This window comes from Dendrobates tinctorius, unplaced genomic scaffold, assembly GCF_039654945.1.
Source record: "Dendrobates tinctorius isolate UK_male_01 unplaced genomic scaffold, ASM3965494v1 ptg000162l, whole genome shotgun sequence".
Classification (NCBI taxonomy): Eukaryota; Metazoa; Chordata; class Amphibia; order Anura; family Dendrobatidae; genus Dendrobates; species Dendrobates tinctorius.
In genome coordinates, this window is record NW_027361829.1 from 42,804,643 (window position 1) to 42,831,512 (window position 26,870).

The 26,870-nt window shown below is 41.6% G+C and overlaps 1 protein-coding gene across 1 annotated transcript in view; it reads right to left on the minus strand.

Annotated features, from left to right (window-relative positions):
* EPDR1 (ependymin related 1) overlaps positions 1-26,870 on the minus strand; it is a 165,352-nt gene that overhangs the window by 47,863 nt on the left and 90,619 nt on the right. Inside the window, exon 2 of the mRNA XM_073549980.1 lies at positions 6,869-7,077. Coding sequence (XP_073406081.1) covers positions 6,869-7,077 — 209 coding nt within the window. The remainder of the gene's footprint in view (positions 1-6,868; positions 7,078-26,870) is intronic.

Below are 26,870 nucleotides of genomic sequence, written 5' to 3' on the forward strand. Positions count from 1 at the left end.
ATAGAGAAGATGCATGGTGCATGGTTTATTTAGCTCCTCAACCACACAAGCAATGTCATTTCTTGTGAATTATCTTCCAAGCAGATGATATTATGGTGTTTTACATTAAACATGATGGCAGAATTACATGACAGGGGTTGGAAGTTTCTCAGAAACTGATGCAAATGTGACTACAAATGTAGCTGCACTTCCAGATGGCAATTAATGATTTTGCCATAAGGCTACACAAGGAAACCAAGTCTAAAGCCTGTTTCACACTTCAGTCTTTTTGACATCAGTCACAATCCGTCAAAGTGTGAAAAAACGGATCCAGTGCAGATTGTAAAAAACTGAGGAACTGGATCCGTTTTTTTGACGGATCCGTCGCAGCAGCCACTGCAGGAAATTTAAAGGAATAGGATTCTGGAGAGAGACTTTCAGTGCCCGAACGGCTTTTGGGGTTAAATTAAAGGAATGAAAATTCTTCTGGGCATGCTCAGCTGAAAAAAATGGAATCCATCGCTGGATTCTGTCATATTCTAGTCCATTCTAGCAGATGACGGACGGCGGTGGATCGTCGCTGTCCGACTTTTAGACAGAGACAAAAAAACGTTCCTATGGACGTTTTTTACGGCCAACAGACACCGATTTTCCGACGGATCCATCGCTCAGCGGACGAAATGGAAGGCCATCCATCACAATACAAGTCAATGAGAAAAAAATGATCCAGCAAAATAATTTGCTGGATCCGTTTTTTTCTAAAAACGACATATTGCGACTGATGCAAAAAGACTGAAATGTGAAACAAAGAGTAAATGGAAAACTTTCTTAGAATCGGAGGAAAGAGACTCAAGCAAGAGATGGGTTTAAACCACAATGCATTTCTACGGAGGATGAAGTCTTCATCAGGTGGAAGTGTGAAACAGGCTTAGGGGACTGTGTCCTCCTTATACAGCAAAGGAGAGTGGTCTTCGCTTATGGTACCTCCAGGAATATCCCTGGAGTAGTCATAGAATGAGAAAAAGAGAGAGAGTTGAGGCTGGTAGAAAAACAAGCTTAGTTATAAAAACTTAGTAGAATAAAAAAGAGCTTAATATAATAGATACAAAAATAGAAAGTAGGTTTTTTGGATTAATAGCGTTGCCAAAAACGGAAAGAAATAAACTTATAAAAAACTTCTTTATTCGAGCTATGCATTACAGAGCTGATCCAGCTCTCTCCTCAGGCTCATATAATACAGATAGCGAGGGCTAGCTGATAAACCTTCTCCAATGACATCAGAAATCAGGTTTAATAAGTTAGTATACAAAACATGTACTATCAATCTTAAAAAGTGAAAGATAAAAGGGATTAACAATACCAATGTTAAACACATGCTTAATGCACTTCAATTCTATAAAAAAAATCTTTAAAAACATTTTTAATTTTTTTTATCCCCTTATAACGACCAGAGGTATTTTTGTGTTTTTATTTTTCGCTCCCCTTCTTCCCAGAGCCATAACTTTTTTATTTTTTGGTCAAAATGGCCATGTGAGGGTGTGTTTTTTGCAGGATGAGTTGTACTTTTGAAAGACACCATTAGTTTTAGCAAATCAGGTACTGGAAAACAATTCCAAATGCGGTGAAATTGCAAAAAAAGTGCAAATCCACAGTTGTTGGTTTTTTGCCATGTTCATTAAATGCTAAAACTAACCTGCCATTATTATTCTCCAGGTCATTATGAGTTCATAGACACCAAACATGTCTAGGTTCTTTTTTTTTAAGTGATAAAAAAGGCGCCATTTTTGGAGACCTGTAGCGTCTCCATTTTTCGTGATCTTTAGCTGGGTGATGGCTTATTTTTATGCGTGTCAAGCTGACATTTTTATTGATACCATTTTATTGTAGATACAATCTTTTTATCACCCGTTATTACATTTTATTGCAATGTAGCGGCCAAAAAAACGTAATTCTGACTTTTCTGATTTTGATTTTTTTTTTGTTACATCGTTTAGCGTTCTGTTTAATTTTTTTTATATTGATAGATCGGGCGATTCTGAATTTGGCGATACCAAATATGTCTATATTTGATTTTTTTATTGTTTTATTTTGAATGGAGCAAAAGGGGGGGTGATTTGAACTTTTATATATATATTTTTTTAATATTTTGTAAAACTTTACTTTTTGCATGCTTTAATGGTCTCAATGGGAGACTACACGCTGCAGAACTTCAATCGCCCCTGCTACACACTGGCGTTGATCAGATCTCCTGGGTGCAGCTGGATTGCTCACTTGCTATGAGTGCTTACCACCGGGTGGCACTCGTGGCAATCCGGCTATAACAATAGAGGTCTGCTGGAGTTCTCTGGTTGTCATGCTGACCCATCAGTGACCCATGATCATGTGACAGGTTCACTGATGGGCGAGATTAGTGACGAGCTTCTGGTAAGCGCAAGTTAAATCCCGCTGTCAGAAATTGACAGCGGCATTTAACTAATTAACAGTCGCGAGTGGCTTGCTATTCCATCCGTGACTGTTAGAGGCACAGGTCAGCTGTTAAAAACAGCTGACATGTCTTGGGAAAGATGTGGGCTCAGTGCTGGAGCCCACATCAAAGTGAGGGATTCCGACATGGGCGTACTATTACGCCCAACATCAGTAAGGGGTTAAATAACCAGAAAGTAAAAAAATACCAATGAAAATAATTATTGCAGTAATTAAAAAAGGTCCCACAAGGGTAATCCTTAACTTAACACCTCCCACTGAATAGTATTTTCTATACATTCACTGAGGCCCTCAGGTGGACAATTTAAATATCTGATATGATTCCGTGTTGAAAAGTCTCTGGAATCTATTAGCTATATTCTCTGCCATTTGTTCAGGAATAATAAGTCTTAGACAGCTGGTATGCTTTTTGTGTTCCAGTAAGAAATGCCTTGACATACAATGGTTAATGATGCTGTTGCATATATTGTATAAGTGAGCATTCATTCTATTGTGAACTGCTTGTGTTGTCCGGCTGACATATTGCAGTTGCACTGTAACAAGTAGAATTACAGTTGCAGTTTAAAAATTTCTAATCTGCCTTTATTGGCTGTAAGGGATGTTTTTAATCCATTTCAAGTAGTGACCATTGGAGAATTCCAGGTAACTATTCACATCAACACTTTTGAAAAATGTTAAAGTGTGAATAGCACTCTGCTCTGTTTTGTAGATTTCCAAATTCCAGAAATTCAATCCTCGCGGTGGAGAAAGAAAATGAAAACTGTGACCCCCAAGAATTGTTATTAATTTGATGGGCATCATCTTTTGTCCATCAACTTAATAATAATTCTTAGGGCTTAGAGTTTTCATTTTATTGATCAAATAATAGACAATATATCCAATAGATTACAGAGATTTGTCAACAAGAAATCAAATTGAATATTTAAATTGTCTACCTTAACGCCTGAGAGCCTCAAAATACTATTTAGTGAAAGGTGTTTTATTAAGGATTCCCTTTGGGGGATCTTTTCTATTTACTGCAATTATTATTTTTTTTCAGTATTTTTTCCTCTCTTGTTGTTACTTAAATTTTTTTTTAAAAAAATGTTTAAAAAATATTATTTATATAGGACTGGGATGTGTGAAGCGGTTCCCTGAAAAGTCCACATAGTCATGATAATTTGGGTGTTGGGGGTAATGTTTGGGTATTATAATGTGTGTGAGGGGTATATTTGGGGGAACATACTCCATGGGGGTCATAAAAGGGGTATCATAGAGACTGAGAACATTAAGCGACTTCACTAAGTACCACAATACATGTTGTCTCCCTGTCTTTAAAAGTCGGGAAGTACAGTATGTCCTTCTGGAACTGTGTCCCACCTATTCTGCTAAATATTTTTGGGAGGTTTAGGGGGAATGGGGCCCAATTAGGACTTTCTCTATGGAATCCCATGATTTAAATGTATACCCATGACTTTAGTTACTACAGCTTCCTGATTTCACAAGACAGATTTGAATAAAATGTTCCTTGACAAACCCAGTCAAAGATTGTTAGTTTTCTTGTGCTGCTGTTAGTATAAGAACGTGTGAGTCTTTTAACTTGAATTAACTCACCTTGAAAAACACATACTAGAGAATTCAGGTATCCAATCCAGGATACATACGGTAATTGGTCTCACCATACCAGGATACATAATTGGGTTCATAGAGTCTAAATTCAAACTTTATGGGAACATTATTGGCCACAAGAAAAAAATCATAATGTGAATTTATATCTAATATTCTAGGGGCTATACAACAGTGCACAGAACCCATTCTGTAAAGCATATAGCTTTACTGTGTGTATGGGCTCTGAACAAAGCATGTGCTAAAAAAAAAAAGTGTGGACTAAAAGTAGAACAACTGATACAACAGAATACACACAATAATATAAGACTCTCTCCACAATTTACAATTCTAGCAATAGGGATAACTGATACACCGAAAGAAAATATCAATATAGTCTCACACATGGTAAAAAATCATTTAATTGCATCCAATTGGAAAAGGAAATATCCTCCAAAAACAGAGGACATTATAGAAAGAATAGCTACACATAATGTGTACGAATTTATTCACGCCATAAGACACAATAGATTTCCCAAATATTTAAAAAAAATGGGCCCCCTGGAATAAAGAATTCACAACACCATTCACCTAGTCCCCTCTAATCACAGGAGAGAAGGAAAGAGACAGAGGAAAAAGGAAAAAAAAGAAAAAGAATATCAGTATGAGAAGTCCTCAGGTGGCTGACAAGGATCCCGCATTTGCAATGGGAGAATTAACAATTGGAAAAGAAATGTAGGAAAAGTTGGAAAAGTTCACAGGGTATGCATAGTTTCTTCAGGCACTGTGTACAGGTTCAAATTGGAGTGAGTAACAGTAGGAGAGTTACAACAGAATGTTGAGTCATCACTATAGAATTATTTTAAGGGATTTGCCAAAAATGACATTTTTGACCTGATAAACTTTTTAACAATAACCAACAAATATTTACTCATGTTCCCCTGATCCAGTACCAGCTCTCCACTGCTGCATCAGTCTTTGATGACAGGCTGCAGCATGACATCACAATTACAGTACATCCTGTATGTTATCGCTGCAGCCAATCACTTGTTTGCTGTAGTGATTTGCTGCAACAGTTACATGCCATATAGAATATGGACCCATAGAAGCACAAGCAATGTGTGTGAAACTGTCGTAGTCCGTCAGGTCTCCTGTATCTCCTGGTAACTCCTTTGCCACCTGCACAACCGCACTTTTTTATGTCAATCACGCAATTAAATAATACTGCATTTCAAGGATCGGGTGAGTGCTGCGGTATGTGCACACGCTGCGGATTCTGCTGCGGAGCCGCAGCGGATTTGGCCCTGCGGGTCTGCAGCAGATTCTGCTGTGTTGTACAGTACCTTTATTTCCTATGGGAAAAAAAACGCAGTGCACATGCTGCAGATTTTTCCACGCGGATTTGCTGCGGGTTACAATCCGCAGCATGTCAATTCTTTGTGCGGTTTCCGCTGCGGTTTCACACCTTATCATTATGAGGTGTGAAACCGCAGGGCAAAACCGCAGGCTAATCCGCGGATAAACCGCAGGACTTTTGTCCTGCGGATTTACCTGCGGATTTTTCAACAAAATCCGCACAACCTAAAAACTACGTGGGCACATAGCCTTAAGGTCTATAGTCATAATAACTTCACCACTGCAGCCTGTCAACCAAAACCGAGGCAGCTGCTATCTGCCCTTTATGTATTACTAGCTGAAGAGCCCGGCATTGCCCGGGCATAGTAACTAACTATGGTTAGTTATAACTAACTATAATGATTATATTGCACATAAAAACATTTCACATCATATATTCAACACTACAGATTTGCAACACAAATTAACTAAACGATTACCCGAGTATTGATAGTATTTTATTTTCAACTCATTCAAGAGCCTTTTGATAAACAACATTTTTGGTTTTTCCTTTCGGTGCAAAGATGAACAGATTTTAGCAGTTCCAACTCTTGAACAGGCCACGTAAAGTTGACCAAGATTGCAAATCGACCCCTACTACTTTCATGGACTGTCCCTAAGCCTTGTTAATGGACATTGCAAATGCCAGTCGAAGTAGAAACTGGAGGCGTTTAAAATCAAAAGGTAAATCAGAAGGAATGAGTGGAATTCTTGGAATGAAAATGTCCTCTCCTTTGGCACATCCTGTTGCTGAGCTGTGCATCTAATCCTATCCTGTGTGCTACTGTCTGCTGAACTTTGTATCTAATACTATCCTGTGTGATACTGTCTGCTGAGCCGTGTCTCTAATTCTATCCTGTGTGATACCGTCTGCTGAGCCGTGTATCTAATCCTATCCTGCGTGATACTGTCTGCTGAGCCGTGTATCTAATCCTATCCTGTGTGATACTGTCTGCTGAGTCGTGTATCTAATCCTATCCTGTGTGATACTGGGCTCCCCCTGCAGTCTGTGTCAGAGGGTGGTCTGTGTCAGCACAGTAATAAATTATTTCCAGTTTTACAGAAGGACGGATAACACCATAGAACTGATAAGAATAATAGGCCTCAGTTACCACAACTGTCTACATGGAAAACTGTTGCTCATAGCAACAGCAACCAATCACAGCTCAGCTTCTTTTAAACAGCTCTGGTGAAATGAAAGATGCTTAGTGATTGGTTGTTATGTATAGTGGGCGTGGCTGATACGCACACATACATACACTCATTTTTATATATATAGATATTGTGCAGTTGTGCTTCACCACATGCAGACGTATTACATAGTGTAGGATATTAGATACATGCATCCTCTCTAGAATTGTTCTATCTACAATATGTAAGAAATTAGATTTTTCATAATCAATAACACAATTCTCACAAAACTTACATTTTCTGGCTGGCTTCCTGTCAGACCACTCCTGGACAGTTATCTGATCACCAGGTCCTCCGATGTAGTACTGGTCTTCATAAGTTGAATTTCCTGGAATATCATATGGATCCCACGGGTCAGTCAAAGAATTTTTCACACAAATTTTTGTAACTTGCTCAATCTGGAACATCACAGCATCTTTATATAGATAGATGTATTCAAAAAACCTAAGTTGATAAATGAAAACATTTGCTTTATTCCTGGATCCTAGTTAATTAACATGAAATCAACGATCATGTAGCTACATTTTATTAATATGTAAATCACAAAAAACAACTGTTTTGGGTATTCAAATTTAAAATACATGTGTGACGACACATCATTTATTCTTAATTAGGCCAGACGTATTTTTCATTGGTGGGACAGGAGACATAGGCCATTATTTATATGAACTAAACGTTGACGTTTGAATTTTTGATATTTGTTGAAAGTTATTGTGCTGCTATTCTTGGAAGACAGGGATGTAGGGTAATTGAGCAATTGCTAAAGTTTGCTTGATTACCCATTATATTAGTACACGCAGCTTGTTGACCTGCAAATAGTGTAGGACAAAGTATGCAGATTGATTGAATACTTTAACAATGAAAGATTACTTTATCCCACCTTCACCATGACCTATGGATGATGGCCGGAAGGACACTTGTGAACTATTAAAGGGGATCTGCCTCTGTTTCCAGAGAGACTCTACATGAGAGTAGCCAGTGCCAATGCGGTATGGTTCCAACTGGAGAAATACAGATTTGAGATACTCTAAAGGAAAAGGATGCCAACTTAGGGGACCACGACCCCAGCTGGAGGAATACAGATCTGCTCCATTGACCATCACTAAGCCTATGGAGGCATTAGGAGAAGTTGGGTTGGGACAATTCGGTCATCTGGCCCCAATGAGATGTTTAGAGAAGCCAGGTTGGGACAATCAGGTCACCTGGCCATGTACCTAATTGGACTGTCAGCTTCCTAAGCTTCTCATTGTCTTTTCTCTGTGGGATCCCACCAAAAGTGTGGTGCCACTGGTGGGGGTAGTCAGCCCTGGAAGCACTGAAGTCACAGCTGCTCTAATCCCGGCGAGCCAGCGTAATCAGATTAGCTAAAGCTGAAAATGAATTGAGGCTTGCAAGAGATGTCAAAAGCAATAATAAAGGATTTTGGGGATATGTCAAAAGTAAAAGAAAAGTCAAAGATGCTATAGGATTTTTACAGGATGAAAATGATGAAATGGTAAGACAGGATGTTGAGAAGGCCGAACTTTTAAATTACTATTTTGCATCTGTTTTCTCTCAGAAAGGAAACGTAACATCAACTGTTCTTCACTGTCCTATTAAGGGTATAGAAGAATCCAGGATATCTATAAACAGAAAGATAGTGAGGAAACACTTAGCTAACCTAAATGTATTCAAGTCTCCAGGTCCAGATGAATTACACCCCAGAGTACTGAAGGAGATAGCAGAAGAAATTTTGAACCCCTCTCTATAATCTTTGAAAATTCTTGGAGAACAGGAGAAGTCCCAGAAGACTGGAGAAGAGCAAATGTTGTTCCTATCTTCAAAAAGGGGAAGAAGGTGGACCCAGGCAACTATAGGCCGGTGAGTCTGACTTCTATACCAGGAAAGATCTTTGAACAAATTATTAAACAACATGTATGTCAGTACCTGGATAAGAATGAAGTGATTAAACAGAGTCAGCATGGGTTTGTAACTAATAAGTCATGTCAGACTAACTTAATTTCCTTCTATGATGGAATCACTGATTGGGTGGATCAAGGAAATGCTGTAGATATAGTATATCTTGACTTCAGCAAAGCATTTGACAAAGTATCTCATACAATCCTTATTGAAAAAATGACTAAGTATGGAATGGACAAGGCAACTGTTAGGTGGATTCATAACTGGCTTAGTGATCGGACCCAAAGAGTGGTCGTAAATGGCTGCACATCCAGTTGGAAGAATGTCTCAAGTGGGGTACCACAGGGCTCTGTCCTGGGCCCTGTATTGTTCAACATCTTTATCAATGATTTAGATGAAGGAATTGCGGGTAAACTGATTAAATTTGCTGATGACACAAAGCTAGGAGGGATAGCTAATACTAGAGAAGAGAGAGGGAGGATTCAAAAAGATATAAATAAACTGGAGAAGTGGGCAGCAACTAACAGAATGGTTTTTAACAGGGAAAAATGCAAAGTACTACATCTGGGCAATAAAAATGAAAAAAACATATACAGAATGGGAGGAAAAGGGCTAAGCAACAGCACATGTGAAAAAGACTTGGGTATACTAATAGATCACAGACTGAATATGAGTCAACAGTGTGATGCAGCAGCAAAAAAGGCAAATGCAATTCTAGGATGTATTAACAGAAGCATACAGTCTAGATCACGTGAAGTCATTATTTCCCTCTACTCCTCTTTGGTCAGACCTCATCTGGAATATTGTGTCCAGTTTTGGGCACCACATTTTAAAAAAGACATCAACAAACTGGAGCAAGTTCAGAAAAGAGCAACCAGAATGGTGTCCGGTTTGCAAACCCTGTCTTATGAGGAAAGGTTGCAGGATTTGGGAATGTTTAGTTTGCAAAAGAGAAGACTGAGAGGAGACTTAATAGCTGTCTACAAATATCTAAAGGGCTGTCACATTGTAGAAGGATCAACTTTATTCTCATTTGCACAAGGAAAGACTAGAAGCAATGGGATGAAACTGAATGGGAGGAGACACAGATTAGATATTAGAAAAAACTTTTTGACAGTTAGAGTGATCAATGAGTGGAACAAGCTGCCACGAGAAGTGGTGAGTTCTCCTTCAATGGAGGTCTTCAAACAGAGGCTGGACAGACATCTGACTGGGATGATTTAGCGAATCCTGCTTTGAGCAGGGGGTTGGACCAGATGGCCCAGGAGGTCCCTTCCAACTCTACGATTCTATGATTCTAAGGGTGAGATTCTGTAATTTGCACTGTCTTGCGTATTTGCTGGGACTGTACTATATGTTATTGTCAGTTGGTGGTTCAATAAAGTCTTGCCACACTGTTTTACCCTCACACTGTGTTGTCTGAGTAATATTCTGCCCATGAGAAAGGAGTACAGGCGTTCAGTGGGATGAGGGCTTGTCCATCCAGTCTTTCTAAAGACAGCCAGGTCAGTGGATGAGAGCACCCACTTGCCCTCGTTTCTCCACATGTCAGGTCATTCATTTCTTGGTACCCTGTAACGTATTCCCACATACACAAATCCAAAGAATGTCCCAAAGGAAAGTTCACCAGCATCCAACTACATATACTATTTCATTTATCAATAGGCATAGACCCCTTTATGAGTTGATTTGTTTCTTACCAGTTTTTCTTCTCACTTTTCTTCTTCCCTTCCATTACATTAAATTTTTATACCCAAAGCTTAACAGCCAGGTGATAATTTACTCAATACAGCAATATTGATCATTATAGCTGTGAATCAAGCACTGGGATAAACGAAAACACTTACTGGAAATCTGAAGCACAATCTAAATTTCATGTGCCTCACTACACGTATCCCTCCTTCCTCCCCCTTCTGGAAAGACTTTAATCGGATCTAGCATTCTGTCTTGTCTACAGCATGATGGTTGAGCTGTTTAGGAGAGTGTACTATGAGTTAGGAAGGCAGGAGGAAGCATGAGAAATTGCTAATACATCCACAAAGAAGCATACTAGTTCCTTATATTTGCTTATAACTTATTTATGTAAAGTATTTTTTTAAAGATCAGTGCTTTTTTAAATCTTGTACTGACCCCTCATAGTTGAATGGTGTTTGTAAATTTGTTTGTTTTAGTTACTTCAGCATTGTAAATACTTCTTTGTTTTACTCCTTCATACCTCAAGTTTAAAGTTCCAATAGCAATAGGAAGCAGACATGAAATGAAACATAAAAAGTTTTTTATATAACACTTGATGTATTTTATTTTATCACATAAAACTGAATAGGTTCATGTTTATACCACACTAGAAAATTATTTCAGAGGTATATTTGTGGACCCTGATGTAACCTTTGGCAAAAGGCTGTGACATATTCCACTGTACAGTTTACAGTTACACAGTGGTGTAGGTCATCATACACCCCTTCACTTCTTCAATAGTCGGGACTCTAGAGTTAAGGGGTCTTTGTTGGTGGTGAAGAATGTACTGGGGTCTCCCGACAGATGTGAAAGAAAGTCAATGGTGGATGTCACTTACTGAATCCGTGAAGCTACTCTAACCTTTGATGGTCTTTAAAGGGGTTTTCTCATGAACTATGTTAATTTTAATCAAAATATCTTGGGGAAAAAGGGGTTCCACAATTAGATGTGTTAAAATAAATTCCTGTGATAACATGACACTTCCTCTCTCTCTTTACCCACATTCTCCAGCCCAATTTCAAATGATGAACTGTCCATATATGAACATTTACCTTAATGAGCCTTACTGTTGAACTATAAGCTTGGTGACAGTGGCAGTGAGTGTAAAGCCCCCGTTACACACTGCGATATCGCTAGCAATATCGCTGTAAAGTCACCGATTTTGTGACGTTGCAGTGATATTACTAGCGATATCGCTGCATGTGATATTTACATCCGACCGGCTCCCCCGCTGGTTATCGCTGATCGCGCGAGAAGCTGCTGGACCATTCCTCGTCGGCCACTTCCTGCAGCGCTTCCTGCTGTGATGACGAGGGACGCGTGGAGCCGGGCGGGAGGACGCAGGATCGTCGCGTCTGACAGGTAAGTAGAGATCCCCGTCCCCTGCGATGTCGCTGGTGAGATCTGCCTGAGTGGCAGCTCACTAGCGACCACCCAGCGATTCTCCAGCGATCCTGACCGCGTCATATCGCTGGTCGGGATCGCTGGTGAGTCGCTAGGTGTAACGGTACCCTAAGGGGCAAAATGGCAGCAGTAACATGAGCTGCAGTCAGCACCTGGTAGGAGGTAGTAGAAGAAACATGGAGCACTCAGTGGTTGAAGGCGGGAAAGAAGCTGCTGGTCCCAGCATCCAACACGAAAGATTATTGCTGGAGAATGACAGAAGTGCTGTGGTTCCAAGACTGCACCATGTCGATCACTGCCTGTCACTGCCTGCATGGTAAGCAGGAGGAGCTCTTAGAGAAAGTGTAAAGAACCTTATGTCACTAAGGTTTCGTAAGAACAAATTTAACAAAAAGCAGTGTTAAATGCCACTATGGCAGATTTGCTATTCAAAGTTTGTCAGAATTCTGTCGCAAACTAAGCCAAACAGATGGCACATATGCCATGTGCCACAATTCACTAGACATTTTTCTCCCCCCACTAGACACTTAAAAAAATCTGGAAAAGAGTGGGAAATGCTAAGTGGATTCATAAAATGTGTTACAATTACTAGTATACAAGAAATTACTAAATACAAACTGGTTGAATAAACTAAAATCACCCAAGAGGTGTAGTATGGACACTACAGAGCTTACCCCTCTATGTTAATTTTTGGTACAGCATCTAGTTTTACACTGTCTCTGCTTTCGACAGTATTAATAAATCTGCCCCATTGTCTGTAGATACAAGAAAAACAACTGCAGTGCAGCTGAACATGCTCTTTCAATTATCTTAACAGCTACTTTGTGTCATCCATCAAGATCAATTACCAAAACACTCAACCATAGCTATTAATGCATATTCTGAAATCTGAAGTGGAAAAATCCCATGGTGTGCCATGGAAGGATATAGCCACACATTGCTGTGGTTTCTGAACATAATAGCAGCTCTTCCTAAGGCTAATGTAGCACGGACCAAGCTTTAACTTCACTCAGTGAAATATCAAATATATCAGTTTAAGGATAGTGTCCTTCGATTGAACTAAGCAATTTTGAAATTTTCTTGTGCCTTTCTTCTTGTCTTATTTATTTCATATTTCCTAGAGTCTCTTTTTATCCTTCAAAACCCTTTTCAGAAATTAGTCCAGGAATTCAGACAGTCTAGCCTCTCCCTCTCCTCTGCCTGGCAGCTTTCCTTTTCACACACTATGGATGGTTTGAAATATATCTATATACTGCCATAGGAATACACATTGGTTCAGGCTATATTGTAATATATCAGATACTGGTAAATAATGAAAATAAAAAAAAAAGATAAAATATATTCTTACATTTATGACTAGATTCTATTAAGCCCACACTCAAGTCACCGTATAACAAATAAATTAGTACCAATGAAAAAAGTATGACTTCACCGAATAGTACTCAAATTATAGATAGATCATATAAAACATAACTTTTAATATCGATTGGAGGACAGAACTGTCATTCACGGCATCCAGACACACTGATAGGAGGAATCGTGACACAAAGCTGTGTAACGCTGAACTGATAATGAACCTGAAACAAGAAGTAGAGGGGTATGGGTACAATACACTATATTACCCCACACAATAATCCCCGTATTAGGAATGATGTGATGTTCCCTTTTGAAGGCCTCGTCATACTGTTGCCAACATGGTCTCAAGACAAATCTACGGCTATCATCACATCCAAGGCAAAAGCCTTACTCATCGCTGAAGAGGATATGCCTCCATCCCAACCTCTATTGCCGTTTTCTATGCATCATGATAGTTATTGCAGTGGAGTGACATCAATGAAACACCTGTAGCTAGACTTCTGTCTCATAACCCTAGGTCTTAGACATTGTCTGATGACTAAGGCTTGATATGTAATGTTGAATTTCACTTACAGTGCAGAATGGATCAATCATGGAACGGTATTGCCATTTCTCCAAAGTGTCCTAACACCCGTTTTCAATATGAAAATGCCACGCTGGTTACGCTACTTACTGTGAGCAGCCTCCATGGCATAAATGTGCTACCATGGCCTGCAGCAATTTGTCCCCAATCAAGCACATATGGGGCATCATTGGACGATAATTGAGAAGGTAGCTGCCAGTTGTTGAACTTCATAATTTGCGTGCCCAAGTGCATTCAGCGTGACAGTACATTTCTTAGACAACCATTAATAATTTCATTGATAGCATGCAAAGACCTGTAAGTCATGTATTTCTGCATGTGGTGCTTATACTCAATCATGAAGAGAAAAAGGCTTGTAGTTCCAGCTGCGTTAAAAAACTCGATTTACTTTATTGGTACATTTTAAAAGACTTCTGTCAAATGGCAGGAATGCTCTCCAAAAAGAAAGGCTGCCTATAGACACAGGACAGGCTTACGCGTTTCGATCTAGGTGATCTTTGTTAAAAGCCATGTCGATACCTCCATACATCCTCCTATATAAGGAGACTTCACCAATAGTGGTGCATTTCATGTGACATACTTCTTGAATAGAAAAAAAAGATGTTAAAACAGGAAGAAAACAACAAAAACAGTCCCACATAGTAAAAAACTTAACAAAAAAAATGTAAAAATAGCCACATATTGAAACAATCATTTAGCAATAGTGTAGCGCTAAATCATTGCGCTTATTTAGACCACTCGGGAATCTAGTATTGAGATGGTATATCCAATATGCATCTCTAGTGAGAAGACGCCGCCTAACATCACCTCCACGAAAAGGTGTATTAACATGTTCTATGCCATGTACCTGAAAATGTGTTGTACTTCTGGCATGATGAACAATAAAATGTTTGGAAGCTGCCGAAACATTTCGGTCTGAATTATTTGTACTAGTAATATCGTACAAATGCTCCCTAATATGAGCTTTTAATTTTCTGGATGTGCATCCAACATATGAAAATTTACATGCTTTGCAGTTTATCTTGTACACTAATTTGTAGAGTTACAATTGATATAGTTTTTAATTTTAAATTTATTCTGATCACTACTATAAAAAAAATCCTTCATCACTATTGTATGTCTGCAGGTTTTGCAACTATTGGAACCGCACCTGTAAAAACCCATACAATTAAGACAATTTTTTTGTGGTTTTCTGTTGTTCAAAAAAACATACTGGGTGATAATTTATTGTCTAAGGTAGGTGCCCGTCTAGATACCACATTTATACCCGTATGCAACACTTCAGCTAATTTCTCATCTTCATACAGTTGTGGCCAAAAGTATTGACACCCCTGCAATTCTGTCAGATAATACTCAGTTTCTTCCTGAAAATGATTGCAATCACAAATTCTTTGGTATTATTATCTTCATTTAATTTGTCTTAAATGAAAAAACACAAATGAGAATGAAGCAAAAAGCAAAACATTGATCATTTCACACAAAACTCCAAAAATAGGCCAGACAAAAGTATTGGCACCCTTAGCCTAATACTTGGTTGCACAACCTTTAGCCAAAATAACTGCGACCAACCACTTCCGGTAACCATCAATGAGTTTCTTACAATGCTCTGCTGGAATTTTAGACCATTCTTCTTTGGCAAACTGCTCCAGGTCCCTGATATTTGAAGGGTGCCTTCTCCAAACTGCCATTTTTAGATCTCTCCACAGATGTTCTATGGGATTCAGGTCTGGATTCATTGCTGGCCACCTTAGAAGTCTCCAGTGCTTTCTCTCAAACCATTTTCTAGTGCTTTTTGAAGTGTGTTTTGGGTCATTGTCCTGCTGGAAGACCCATGACCTCTGAGACCACCCAGCTTTCTCACACTGGGCCCTACTGTTATGCGAGGCTTAGGTCGAAGGAGGCTGACAAAACCCGGGCCCCTGCGGAGTCCCTCAAACTAGGGAAAACCCTGTCTGACCCTCAACCCAGGGTTTTTGCTAAAGGTGCAAATGCCTGAGCCTCCAGCCTCTCCTTATCTCCTGCTCAGCCCTAAGCTGAACCCTCCACCCTCCACCCAGTGAGTTGTCAAACCACCAAAACCCACACAGTAATGACAGACAGGGAGAACTCAAACCACACCGCGCCGCAACCACACAGGACAATACTGTAATGTGAACAGGGCAAAACAAAGCACAAATATAGGAAGACGAAAAAGGTAACAACGGATCATACGACACCAGCTATGAATTTCTCTCTCCAACACCTCCACTCCAGACCGGAACCACTTGGCACAAAACACAAGCTATAATCGGCGACGCCCACAGGCCAGCACGACTATTTAAAGACCGAGGGCGTGACCAAACATCCCACCTGATTTCCAGCTAGATTAACCCCAGATAACCTGAGTAAAATCAAGCCGGCGCCACTGAGGCTATAGTGGACGGAGATGGAACTACCGCTGCCTGCCGGACGCTGTGGTGTGAACAGCGTCCGACATGACAGTACCCCGTCTTCTACGAGGGACCCCAGGGCCCTCAAGACTCATAGGACCCGGCTTGTCCGGATGACGGCGGTGAAAGTAACTGACCAGCCGATCCGCATGTATGTCCGAGGCTGGTACCCAAGACCTCTCCTCCGGACCATACCCCCGCCAGTGCACCAAATACTGAAGGGTACGGCGCAGTACGTGAGAGTCCACCACTTTGGAGACTTCAAACTCTAAATCGCCATCCACCATGACTGGAGGTGGCATCGGCGTCGTGTCCACAGAGCCTACCACCTTTTTCAATAAAGACCTGTGAAACACGTTGTGTATCTTGTATACCGCAGGAAGCTCCAACCGAAAAGCAACCGGGTTTATGATGGCAGCAATCTTAAAAGGGCCAATAAACCTTGGACCCAATTTCAATGATGGAATTTTGAGTTTTATGTTTTTAGTAGCTAACCACACCCAATCACCCACACACAGGTCCGGACCTGGCACGCGTCTAGAGTCAGCCACACGTTTGTATCTTGCACTCATGCTCAGCAATCACTGTTTCACACTCCTCCAGACCGATGATAGTTGAACTCCTAACCGGTCCTCCTCTGGGACGCCCCCAGAGCCCCCCTGATGCAAGGTACAAAATTGAGGATGGTGCCCATAAACACAAAAGAACGGAGACTCTCCCGATGATTCTTGGCGGTGATTATTTAATGCGAACTCAGCCAAGGGAAGGAACGTCGACCACTCCTCTTGGTTGTCAGACACAAAACATCGCAAATACTGCTCCAGATTTTGGTTCATACGCTCAGTTTGACCATTTGACTGCGGATGAAACGCCGACGAATGAGACAACTTGATCCCCAATCGTGAGCAAAAAGCTTTCCAAAACTTTGTCACAAACTGGGTACCCCTATCAGACACTATGTCCGACGGAACTCCGTGCAGTCTGACCACCTCCTGCACAAAGACCTGAGCCAATGTCTTCGCGTTGGGCAAGGAAGGCAACGACACAAAATGCGCCATCTTCGAAAATCGATCAACCACCACCAGGATGACCGTGTTCCCCGCCGAGGCAGGCAAGTCTGTGATAAAGTCCATGGAGATTTCTGTCCATGGCCTACTAGGTATCTCCAGAGGCTGTAGAGTGCCAGCAGGACGGGTTCTGGGCGACTTGGCCCTGGCGCACGTGATGCAAGCTGTCACGTAGGAAACCACATCCTGCCGGATTTTTGGCCACCAGAAGCGGCGCGATACCAGTTCCAAGGTGCCCCTAACCCCTGGATGACCGGCCAGGACCGAGTCATGGTGTTCCCCCAACACTTTAAGATGAAGATGAAGGGGTACGAACGACTTATTAGCGGGAAGTCCTGGTGGTACCTCCTCCTGGGCCTCGGCAATCTCCGCCTCTACCTCAGTAGTGAGAGCCGAAACCACTACACCTTCCTGGAGGATGGGTACCGGCTCTTCCCGAGGTTCTCCCCCCGGAAAACACCTGGACAAGGCATCCGCCTTGGTGTTTTTCGCCCCAGGACGGTAAGTCACCAGAAAGTTAAAACATGTAAAAAACAATGCCCAGCGAGCCTGCCTGGGAGACAGACGCTTGGCCGACTCCAGATAGAGCAGGTTTTTATGGTCGGTGATGACTGTGACCTGGTGGGCCGCCCCCTCCAAGAAGTGTCGCCATTCCTCAAAAGCCAATTTGATGGCCAACAACTCCCTGTTGCCGATGTCGTAATTCCGTTCGGCCGGCGACAGCTTCTTGGAGAAGTAGGCGCATGGACGCAAATTGCTCAAGGACGAGCCCTGTGACAGTACTGCCCCCACTCCCACCTCAGACGCATCGACCTCCACCCTAAAAGGTTTAGATACGTCCAGTTGCACCAGAATGGGGGCTGAAGCAAAACGGTTCTTCAGAAGCTCAAATGCACGCACCGCATCCTCAGACCAGATAGCGAGATTGGTACCTTTTTTCGTCATGTCCGTGAGCGGTTTGGCTATAGTAGAGAAATTCTTAATAAACTTCCTATAATAGTTGGCAAACCAAAGGAACCGCTGGAGCGCCTTTAGATTACCAGGCCGTTCCCATCGCAGCACCGCTTGCACCTTCGCGGCATCCATTTTAAACCCTGCGGCGGACACAATATATCCCAAAAAAGGCAACTCTTGAACAAAAAACACGCATTTTTCAAGCTTAGCATAGAGCTTATTCTCACGGAGCAGCTGTAACACCTGCCTGACATGCTCTAAATGAGTGTCCTGGTCGCTCGAATAAATAAGGATATCATCCAGGTACACAATCACAAATTTCCCCAGCACATGAGCAAATACATCATTTATGAAATGTTGGAACACAGCAGGCGCGGTTGTCAACCCAAATGGCATAACTAGGCTTTCAAAATGACCCTCAGGGGTATTAAATGCCGTCTTCCACTCATCCCCCTGATGGACCCTTATGAGGTTATATGCCCCCCTGAGGTCAAGTTTGGAAAACCACTTCGCACCAGCCACCTGGTTGAACAAATCAGGGATCAGAGGCATCGGGTAGGGATCACGGACCGTAATCTGGTTTAACTCCCGGAAATCCAGACACGGGCGTAACCCCCCATCTTTCTTCTTAATAAAGAAAAACCCCGCTGCTACAGGTGAGGATGAAGGCCGGATGTGCCCTTTACTTAAACTCTCCGCAATGTAGTCCTTAAGAGCTTGTCTCTCCGGACCAGAAATACTAAACATCCTCGCCTTTGGCAATTTAGCCCCGGGTTTTAACCTAATTTGACAGTCATAGGCTCGATGTGGAGGTAGTTCTGAGCAACCCCTCTCAGAGAATACGTCCGCAAAATCCAGCAATGCCTCCGGAAGGCTGGACTTCACGGCGGACACACATGTGGCCAAGCAATTTTCCTGGCAGAAACTGCTCCACTGGACTATGTCCTGGGTTCTCCAGTCAATCACCGGGTTGTGCTTAGACAACCATGGGAAACCCAGGACTATTTGTGCTGGGAGATTATTGAGTACCTTACATGTAACCCACTCAGAATGTAGGACCCCAATGTGGAGTTTAACCTCAGCTACAAACTCAGTAATCTCCCCCTGTGGGAGGGGAGCGGCATTAATGGTAACCACGCGAATAGGATGAGGGAGTTTTTCGATCTTGAAACCTGCCATGCGTGCAAACTCCTCATCCATGAGATTGGTGGCTGAACCGCTATCCACAAACACTGATATTGGTAGCTCTCTGCCCGCAATAATAACCCTGGCAGGGAGCATACATTGAGATACCATCATGGAGGATATGCATACGCTCAGTTGGGCCTCCTCCATACCCTCTGAGCTTACCAGTTTTCCGCCGGTGCGACTTTCTTTGGTAGCACAGGACAAGCATTTACATAATGATCTCTTTTACCACAGTAAAAACATGCTCCATGCTTCCTGAACCCAGGAACGCGACGCTGCACATGTGATACCCCAGCGATTTGCATAGGTTCCGTGGGCTCATCTGCAGCAACCACACTGGCACCCCTGCTTTCCCCCAGAGGCAGCGTCTCCTGCGCCCCTTGACGCAAACGGCGATCAATACGGATAACCAAACTCATGGCAGATTCTAACGATGCAGGAGTCTCATACATCAGGAGGGCCTGTTTAACTCTTTCTGAGACCCCATGAATAAACTGACTCCGCAGCACTGGGTCGTTCCACTGTGTGTCTACTGCCCAACGGCGAAATTCTGAACAATAGTCTTCCGCCATACGTTCCCCCTGACGGAGGGCGCGGATCTTAGATTCTGCTAAAGCCAATCTGTCGGGGTCATCATAAATGAGCCCGAGTGCTGAAAAAACATTCTCAACCGAATGAAATGTAGCAGAGTCGGCTGGTAAGGAAAACGCCCATGCTTGGGGGTCCCCACTCAGTAATGATAACACCAGACCCACCCGCTGAGCCTCATTACCTGAGGAGACCGGGCGCATGCGAAAGTATAACTTGCAGGCCTCCCGAAAGATGACAAATTTGCTGCGCTCCCCAGAAAATCGTTCAGGCAGCGGAATCTTAGGCTCTGCACCTGCACCAGCAGAAGCCGCTTGTACATTAGCTACAACCAGGCCCTGCTGCTGAACTGCCCCCTTCAACTCGGTGACCTGTACGGACAGCGCCGCCAACTGGCAGTTTATGGAAGTCATGGAATCCATGGAAAAATGTTGGGCCGATTATAATGTTATGCGGGGCTTAGGTCAAAGGAGGCTGACAAACCCGGGCCCCTGCGGAGTCCCTCAAACTAGGGAAAACCCTGTCTGACCCTCAACCCAGGGTTTTTGCTAAAGGTGCAAATGCCTGAGCCTCCAGCCTCTCCTTATCTCCTGCTCAGCCCTAAGCTGAACCCTCCACCCTCCACCCAGTGAGTTGTCAAACCACCAAAACCCACACAGTAATGACAGACAGGGAGAACTCAAACCACACCGCGCCGCAACCACACAGGACAATACTGTAATGTGAACAGGGCAAAACAAAGCACAAATATAGGAAGACGAAAAAGGTAACAACGGATCATACGACACCAACTATGAATTTCTCTCTCCAACACCTCCACTCCAGACCGGAACCACTTGGCACAAAACACAAGCTATAATCGGCGACGCCCACAGGCCAGCACGACTATTTAAAGACCGTGGGCGTGACCAAACATCCCACCTGATTTCCAGCTAGATTAACCCCAGATAACCTGAGTAAAATCAAGCCGGCGCCACTGAGGCTATAGTGGACGGAGATGGAACTACCGCTGCCTGCCGGACGCTGTGGTGTGAACAGCGTCCGACATGACACCTACGTTATGCTGCAAAATTTGTTGGTAGTCTTCAGACTTCATAATGCCATGCACACGGTCAAGCAGTCCTGTGACAGAGGCAGCAAAGCAACCCCAAAACATCAGGGAACCTCCGCCATGTTTGACTGTAGAGACCGTTTTTTTTCTTTGCATGCCTTTTTTCTCCTGTAAACTCTATCTTGATGCCTTTGCCCAAAAAGCTCTACTTTTGTCTCATCTGACCAGAGAACATTCTTCCAAAACGTTTTAGGCTTTTTCAGGTATGTTTTGGCAAACTCCAGCCTGGCTTTTTTTATGTCTCGGGGTAAGAAGTGCGGTCTTCCTGGGTCTCCTACCATACAGTCCCTTTTCATTCAGACGCCAACGGATAGTACGGGTTGACACTGTTGTACCCTCGGACTGCAGGACAGCTTGAACTTGTTTGGATGTTAGTCAAGGTTCTTTATCCAACATCCACACAATCTTGCGTTGAAATCTCTTGTCAATTTTTCTTTTCCTTCCACATCTAGGGAGGTTAGCCACAGTGCCATGGGCTTTAACCTTCTTGATGACACTGCGCACAGTAGACAGAGTTTACACCTGTAACTTACCTGTGGCATCTAACAAGTGTTGGCAATATCTAAATCACACTTGCAGCCAGTTGACATGGATTAAAGTTGACTCAACCTCTGTCATGTGTCCTTGTGTGTACCACATTCAGCATGGAGAAAAGAAAGAAGACCAAAGAACTGTCTGAGGACTTGAGAAACCAAATTGTGAGGAAGCATGAGCAATCTCAAGGCTACAAGTCCATCTCCAAAGACCTGAATGTTCCTGTGTCTACCGTGCACAGTGTCATGGCATTATGAAGTCTGAAGACTACCAACAAATTTTGCAGCATAGTGTAGGGCCTAGTGTGAGAAAGCTGGGTCTCCCTCAGAGGTCATGGGTCTTCCAGCAGGACAATGACCCAAAACACACTTCAAAAAGCACTAGGAAATGGTTTGAGAGAAAGCACTGGAGACTTCTAAGGTGGCCAGCAATGAGTCCAGACCTGAATCCCAAAGAACACCTGTGGACAGATCTAAAAATGGCAGTTTGGAGAAGGCACCCTTCAAATATCAGGGACATGGAGCAGTTTGCCAAAGAAGAATGGTCTAAAATTCCAGCAGAGCATTGTAAGAAACTCATTGATGGTTACCGGAAGTGGTTGGTCGCAGTTATTTTGGCTAAAGGTTGTGCAACCAAGTATTAGGCTGAGCGTGCCAATACTTTTGTCTGGCCCATTTTTGGAGTTTTGTGTGAAATGATCAATATTTTGCTTTTTACTTCATTCTCTTTTGTGTTTTTTCATTTAAGACAAATTAAATGAAGATAATAATACAAAAGAATTTCTGATTGCAATCATTTTCAGGAAGAAACTGAGTATTATCTGACAGAATTGCAGGGGTGTCAATACTTTTGGCCACAACTGTATATGTAGGTAACCAAATTTTTTCAGACAAAAATTCCAAAATGTGTTTAGAATCCCTGATATAACCCAGAGTTTTATTTACCAACGGTTGAAGTATTGAATCAACCCATTGGCATAAATGTTCGTTTGCTGAATATATCCCCGATACAATGGGGCGCATTGGGGGAATACCATCCTTTTTGTGAATCTTGGGGACTCCATGAATAATTGGCAAAACTGGGTTTTTAACCTCCAAAAATTCCGCTTGTTTAATGGACAAAACTCCCAAACTCAAACCATCTTGTGATGCTAGGCGGCGTCTTCTCACTAGAGAAGCATATTGGATATACCATCTCAATACTAGATTCCCGAGTGGTCTAAATAAGCGCAATGATTTAGCGCTACACTATTGCTAAATGGTTGTTTTCATATGTGGCTTTTTTTACATGTTTTTTTGTTAAGTTTTTTACTATGTGGGACTGTTTTTGTTGTTTTCTTCCTGTTTTAATATCTTTTTTTTTTTTCTATTCAAGAAGTATGTCACGTGATTTTGAAATGCACCACTATTGGTGAACTCTCCTTATATAGGAACATGTATGGAGGTATCGACATGGCTTTTGACAAAGATCACCTAGATTGATACGCATAAGTCCTGTGTCTATAGGCAGCCTTTCTTTTTGAAGAGCATTCCTGACATTTGACAGATGTCTTTTAAAATGTACCAATAAAGTAAATCGAGTTCTTTAACGCAGCTGGAACTACAAGCCTTTTTCTCTTCATGGTTGATTCCACGTTTGTCTAACGGAGTTCCGAGGTTTTTGCGGTGTATACTGGTGAGCTAGCTACATTATATTCTTTTGTGTTTTGCTTATACTCAATGCAGAATAAATTGAGATGTTTTTAAAATTCTGTTTCAATTTTTTCATCATTTACATACCATTAATATATCTATCGATTTTCTGATTTGAATAATTCCGCAACTTTTCTTTCTTGTTGCTGCAATTTCAATTTTGAGGAATGTAAATGTTCTATAGTTTAAGCTATACCTATAATGTGTGTTTATTATGTCACATAAAAGATATGTAGTTTGTAAACTTAAAGAGTTATTCCAATATTTCTATAGCCATTGCTCTTTTAGACAACTTGATCTCATTTGAAGAAGCAGGATTCAATTGTATACAATAACAATCAGGTGCTTACAGGCATGTACAAGCTGACTGTCTTCTTGCCAAACCATTCGGTGCTTATTCTGTGATTTAGGTGGATAATTACACGTGACGTTTCCTTTGTGGCTCTTCAGGAGCCAGGATTAACAGCTAGAGTATCATAGAATCATAGAATCGTAGAGTTGGAAGGGACCTCCTGGGCCATCTGGTCCAACCCCCTGCTCAAAGCATGATTCGCTAAATCATCCCAGTCAGATGTCTGTCCTGCCTCTGTTTGAAGACTTCCATTGAAGGAGAACTCACCACTTCTCGTGGCAGCTTGTTCCACTCATTGATCACTCTAACTGTCAAAAAGTTTTTTCTAATATCTAATCTGTGTCTCCTCCCATTCAGTTTCATCCCATTGCTTCTAGTCTTTCCTTGTGCAAATGAGAATAAAGTTGATCCTTCTACAATGTGACAGCCCTTTAGATATTTGTAGACAGCTATTAAGTCTCCTCTCAGTCTTCTCTTTTGCAAACTAAACATTCCCAAATCCTGCAACCTTTCCTCATAAGACAGGGTTTGCAGACCGGTCACCATTCTGGTAGCTCTTTTCTGAACTTGCTCCAGTTTGTTGATGTCTTTTTTAAAATGTGGTGCCCAAAACTGGACACAATTTTCCAGATGAGGTCTGACCAAAGAGGAGTAGAGGGAAATAATGACTTCACGTGATCTAGACTGTATGCTTCTGTTAATACATCCTAGAACTGCATTTGCATTTTTTGCTGCTGCATCACACTGTTGACTCATATTCAGTCTGTGATCTATTAGTATACCCAAGTCTTTTTCACATGTGCTGTTGCTTAGCTCTATTCCTCCCATTCTGTATATGCTTTTTTCATTTGTATTGCCCAGATGTAGTACTTTGCATTTTTCCCTGTTAAAAACCATTCTGTTAGTTGCTGCCCATTTCTCCAGTTTATTTATATCTTTTTGAATCCTCTCTGTCTCTTCTCTAGTATTAGCTATCCCTCCTAGCTTTGTGTCATCAGCAAATTTAATCAGTTTACCCTCAATTCCTTCATCTAAATCATTGATAAAGATGTTGAACAATACAGGACCCAGGACAGAGCCCTGTGGTACCCCACTTGAGACATTCTTCCAACTTGATGTGCAGCCATTTACGACCACTCTTTGGGTCCGATCACTAAGCCATATATAAATCCACCTAACAGTTGCCTTGTCCATTCCATACTTAGTCATTTTTTCAATAAGGATTGTATGAGATACTTTGTCAAATGCTTTGCTGAAGTCAAGATATACTATATCTACAGCATTTCCTTGATCCACCCAATCAGTGATTCCGTCATAGAAGGAAATTAAGTTAGTCTGACATGACTTATTAGTTACAAACCCATGCTGACTCTGTTTAATCACTTCATTCTTATCCAGGTACTGACATACATGTTGTTTAATAATTTGTTCAAAGATCTTTCGTGGTATAGAAGTCAGACTCACCAGCCTATAGTTGCCTGGGTCCACCTTCTTCCCCTTTTTGAAGATAGGAACAACATTTGCTCTTCTCCAGTCTTCTGGGACTTCTCCTGTTCTCCAAGAATTTTCAAAGATTATGGAGAGGGGTTAAAAAATTTCTTCTGCTATCTCCTTCAGTACTCTGGGGTGTAATTCATCTGGACCTGGAGACTTGAATTCATTTAGGTTAGCTAAGTATTTCCTCACTATCTTTCTGTTTATAGATATCCTGGATTCTTCTATTCCCTTAATAGGACAGTGAAGAACAGTTGATGTTACATTTCCTTTCTGAGAGAAAACAGATGCAAAATAGGAATTTAAAAGTTCGGCCTTCTCAACATCCTGTCTTACCATTTCATCATTTTCATCCTGTAAAAATCCTATAGCATCTTTGACTTTTACTTTTGACATATCCCCAAAATCCTTTATTATTGCTTTTGACATCTCTTGCAAGCCTTAAATCATTGTCAGCTTTAGTTAATCTGATTTGTGCCCTGCAGGTTCTGCAGACAGCATTATATTCTTCTTTAGATATGGCTCCCTCTTTCCATTTTATAAACATTTTTTTCTTCCTTTTTAGCATGTGCTTAAGTTCTGTGTTCATCCATCCTGGCTTCCTTAAATGCTTCCTATTCTTCCCTCTTTTCGGAATTGTTAACAATTGTGCTTTGAGAATTTCATTTTTCAAGATTTCCCATCCTTCCTGGACATTTTTGTCTTTAAGGATATCCTGCCATTGGATCCCTCCAATTCTCTTTCTGAATCCCTTAAAATCTGCCTTTCTGAAATCTAACCTTGACGTCTGAGTCTTCACAGGTCTTCCTCCTCTAGTTATCCAAAATTCTAAAATAGCATGGTTGCTACCTCCTAGGGTCCCAGCCACTTTTACCTCCTCAACCATTTCCTCCCTGTTTATAAGGATTAGATCCAAGGTAGCAGTTCCCCTTGTTTTCTCCCCTACCTTTTGGAAGATAAAGTTGTCAACAAGAGAGGATAAGAATTTCCTTGACCTGTTAGTTTTGCCTGAGAGAGATTCCCAACAAATGTCTGGATAGTTGAAATCTCCCATGACAACTATGTCATGTTTTTGGAGAACGTGGCCATTTGATGCATAAAGAGTTCATCCATTACACAGTAAATACAGTGTAGATATTTTTTCAAGGTAAGCAACATATAGCAATAATTATTTCAGGAGCAATATGTATACTGTATAGTATCATTTTTTTTAATAAACACTGTTTAGATAATTATTCATTTTGTATGTCCCAGTGTTTAGCATTATTTATTTCTGGAAAAACTCAGCTAAGGTAATGCATGTAGGGAGACTGCCTGAGCATGAATGTTCTTTGACAATTAGAACCTAGCTTTAGGCACAGGAGCATGCAAAGAGGTGAAATCTGTGCTGGCATAGTAATATGCTGTGGATTTTCCATGCAAAATATTTAATCAGCCAGGCTGCAGTACACCTGCCTAGGCTTGGACTAACTACACCACAGAAGAACAGGTGAATCCTCCCCTCCACAGCAATAGCCCCCTGACCACCCTATAAGAGCATTACAGGTAGTCCCCAACTTACAAGGCATTTGATTTGCATATGATCCCTCGTTACAAACATTGGATGATTAAAAAAAAATCTAATACCTCAACTCTGACCTCTAAGTCCACATCGTTGCAAGCTTTCCAGTCCTCTCCTTTCCGCCATTGTGCGCCACATCTCCGATCTCTTCACTATGCACAAGGACTTTCTTCCACATCTAGGTCGGAGCTCACTACAAGTCATAAGGTTGCAATGCTGATGTGACATCACAACTTTATGACACAGTGTCCTCTGGGGTCTGGATGCGGTGTGGCTGGAAATTCTGGCTTAT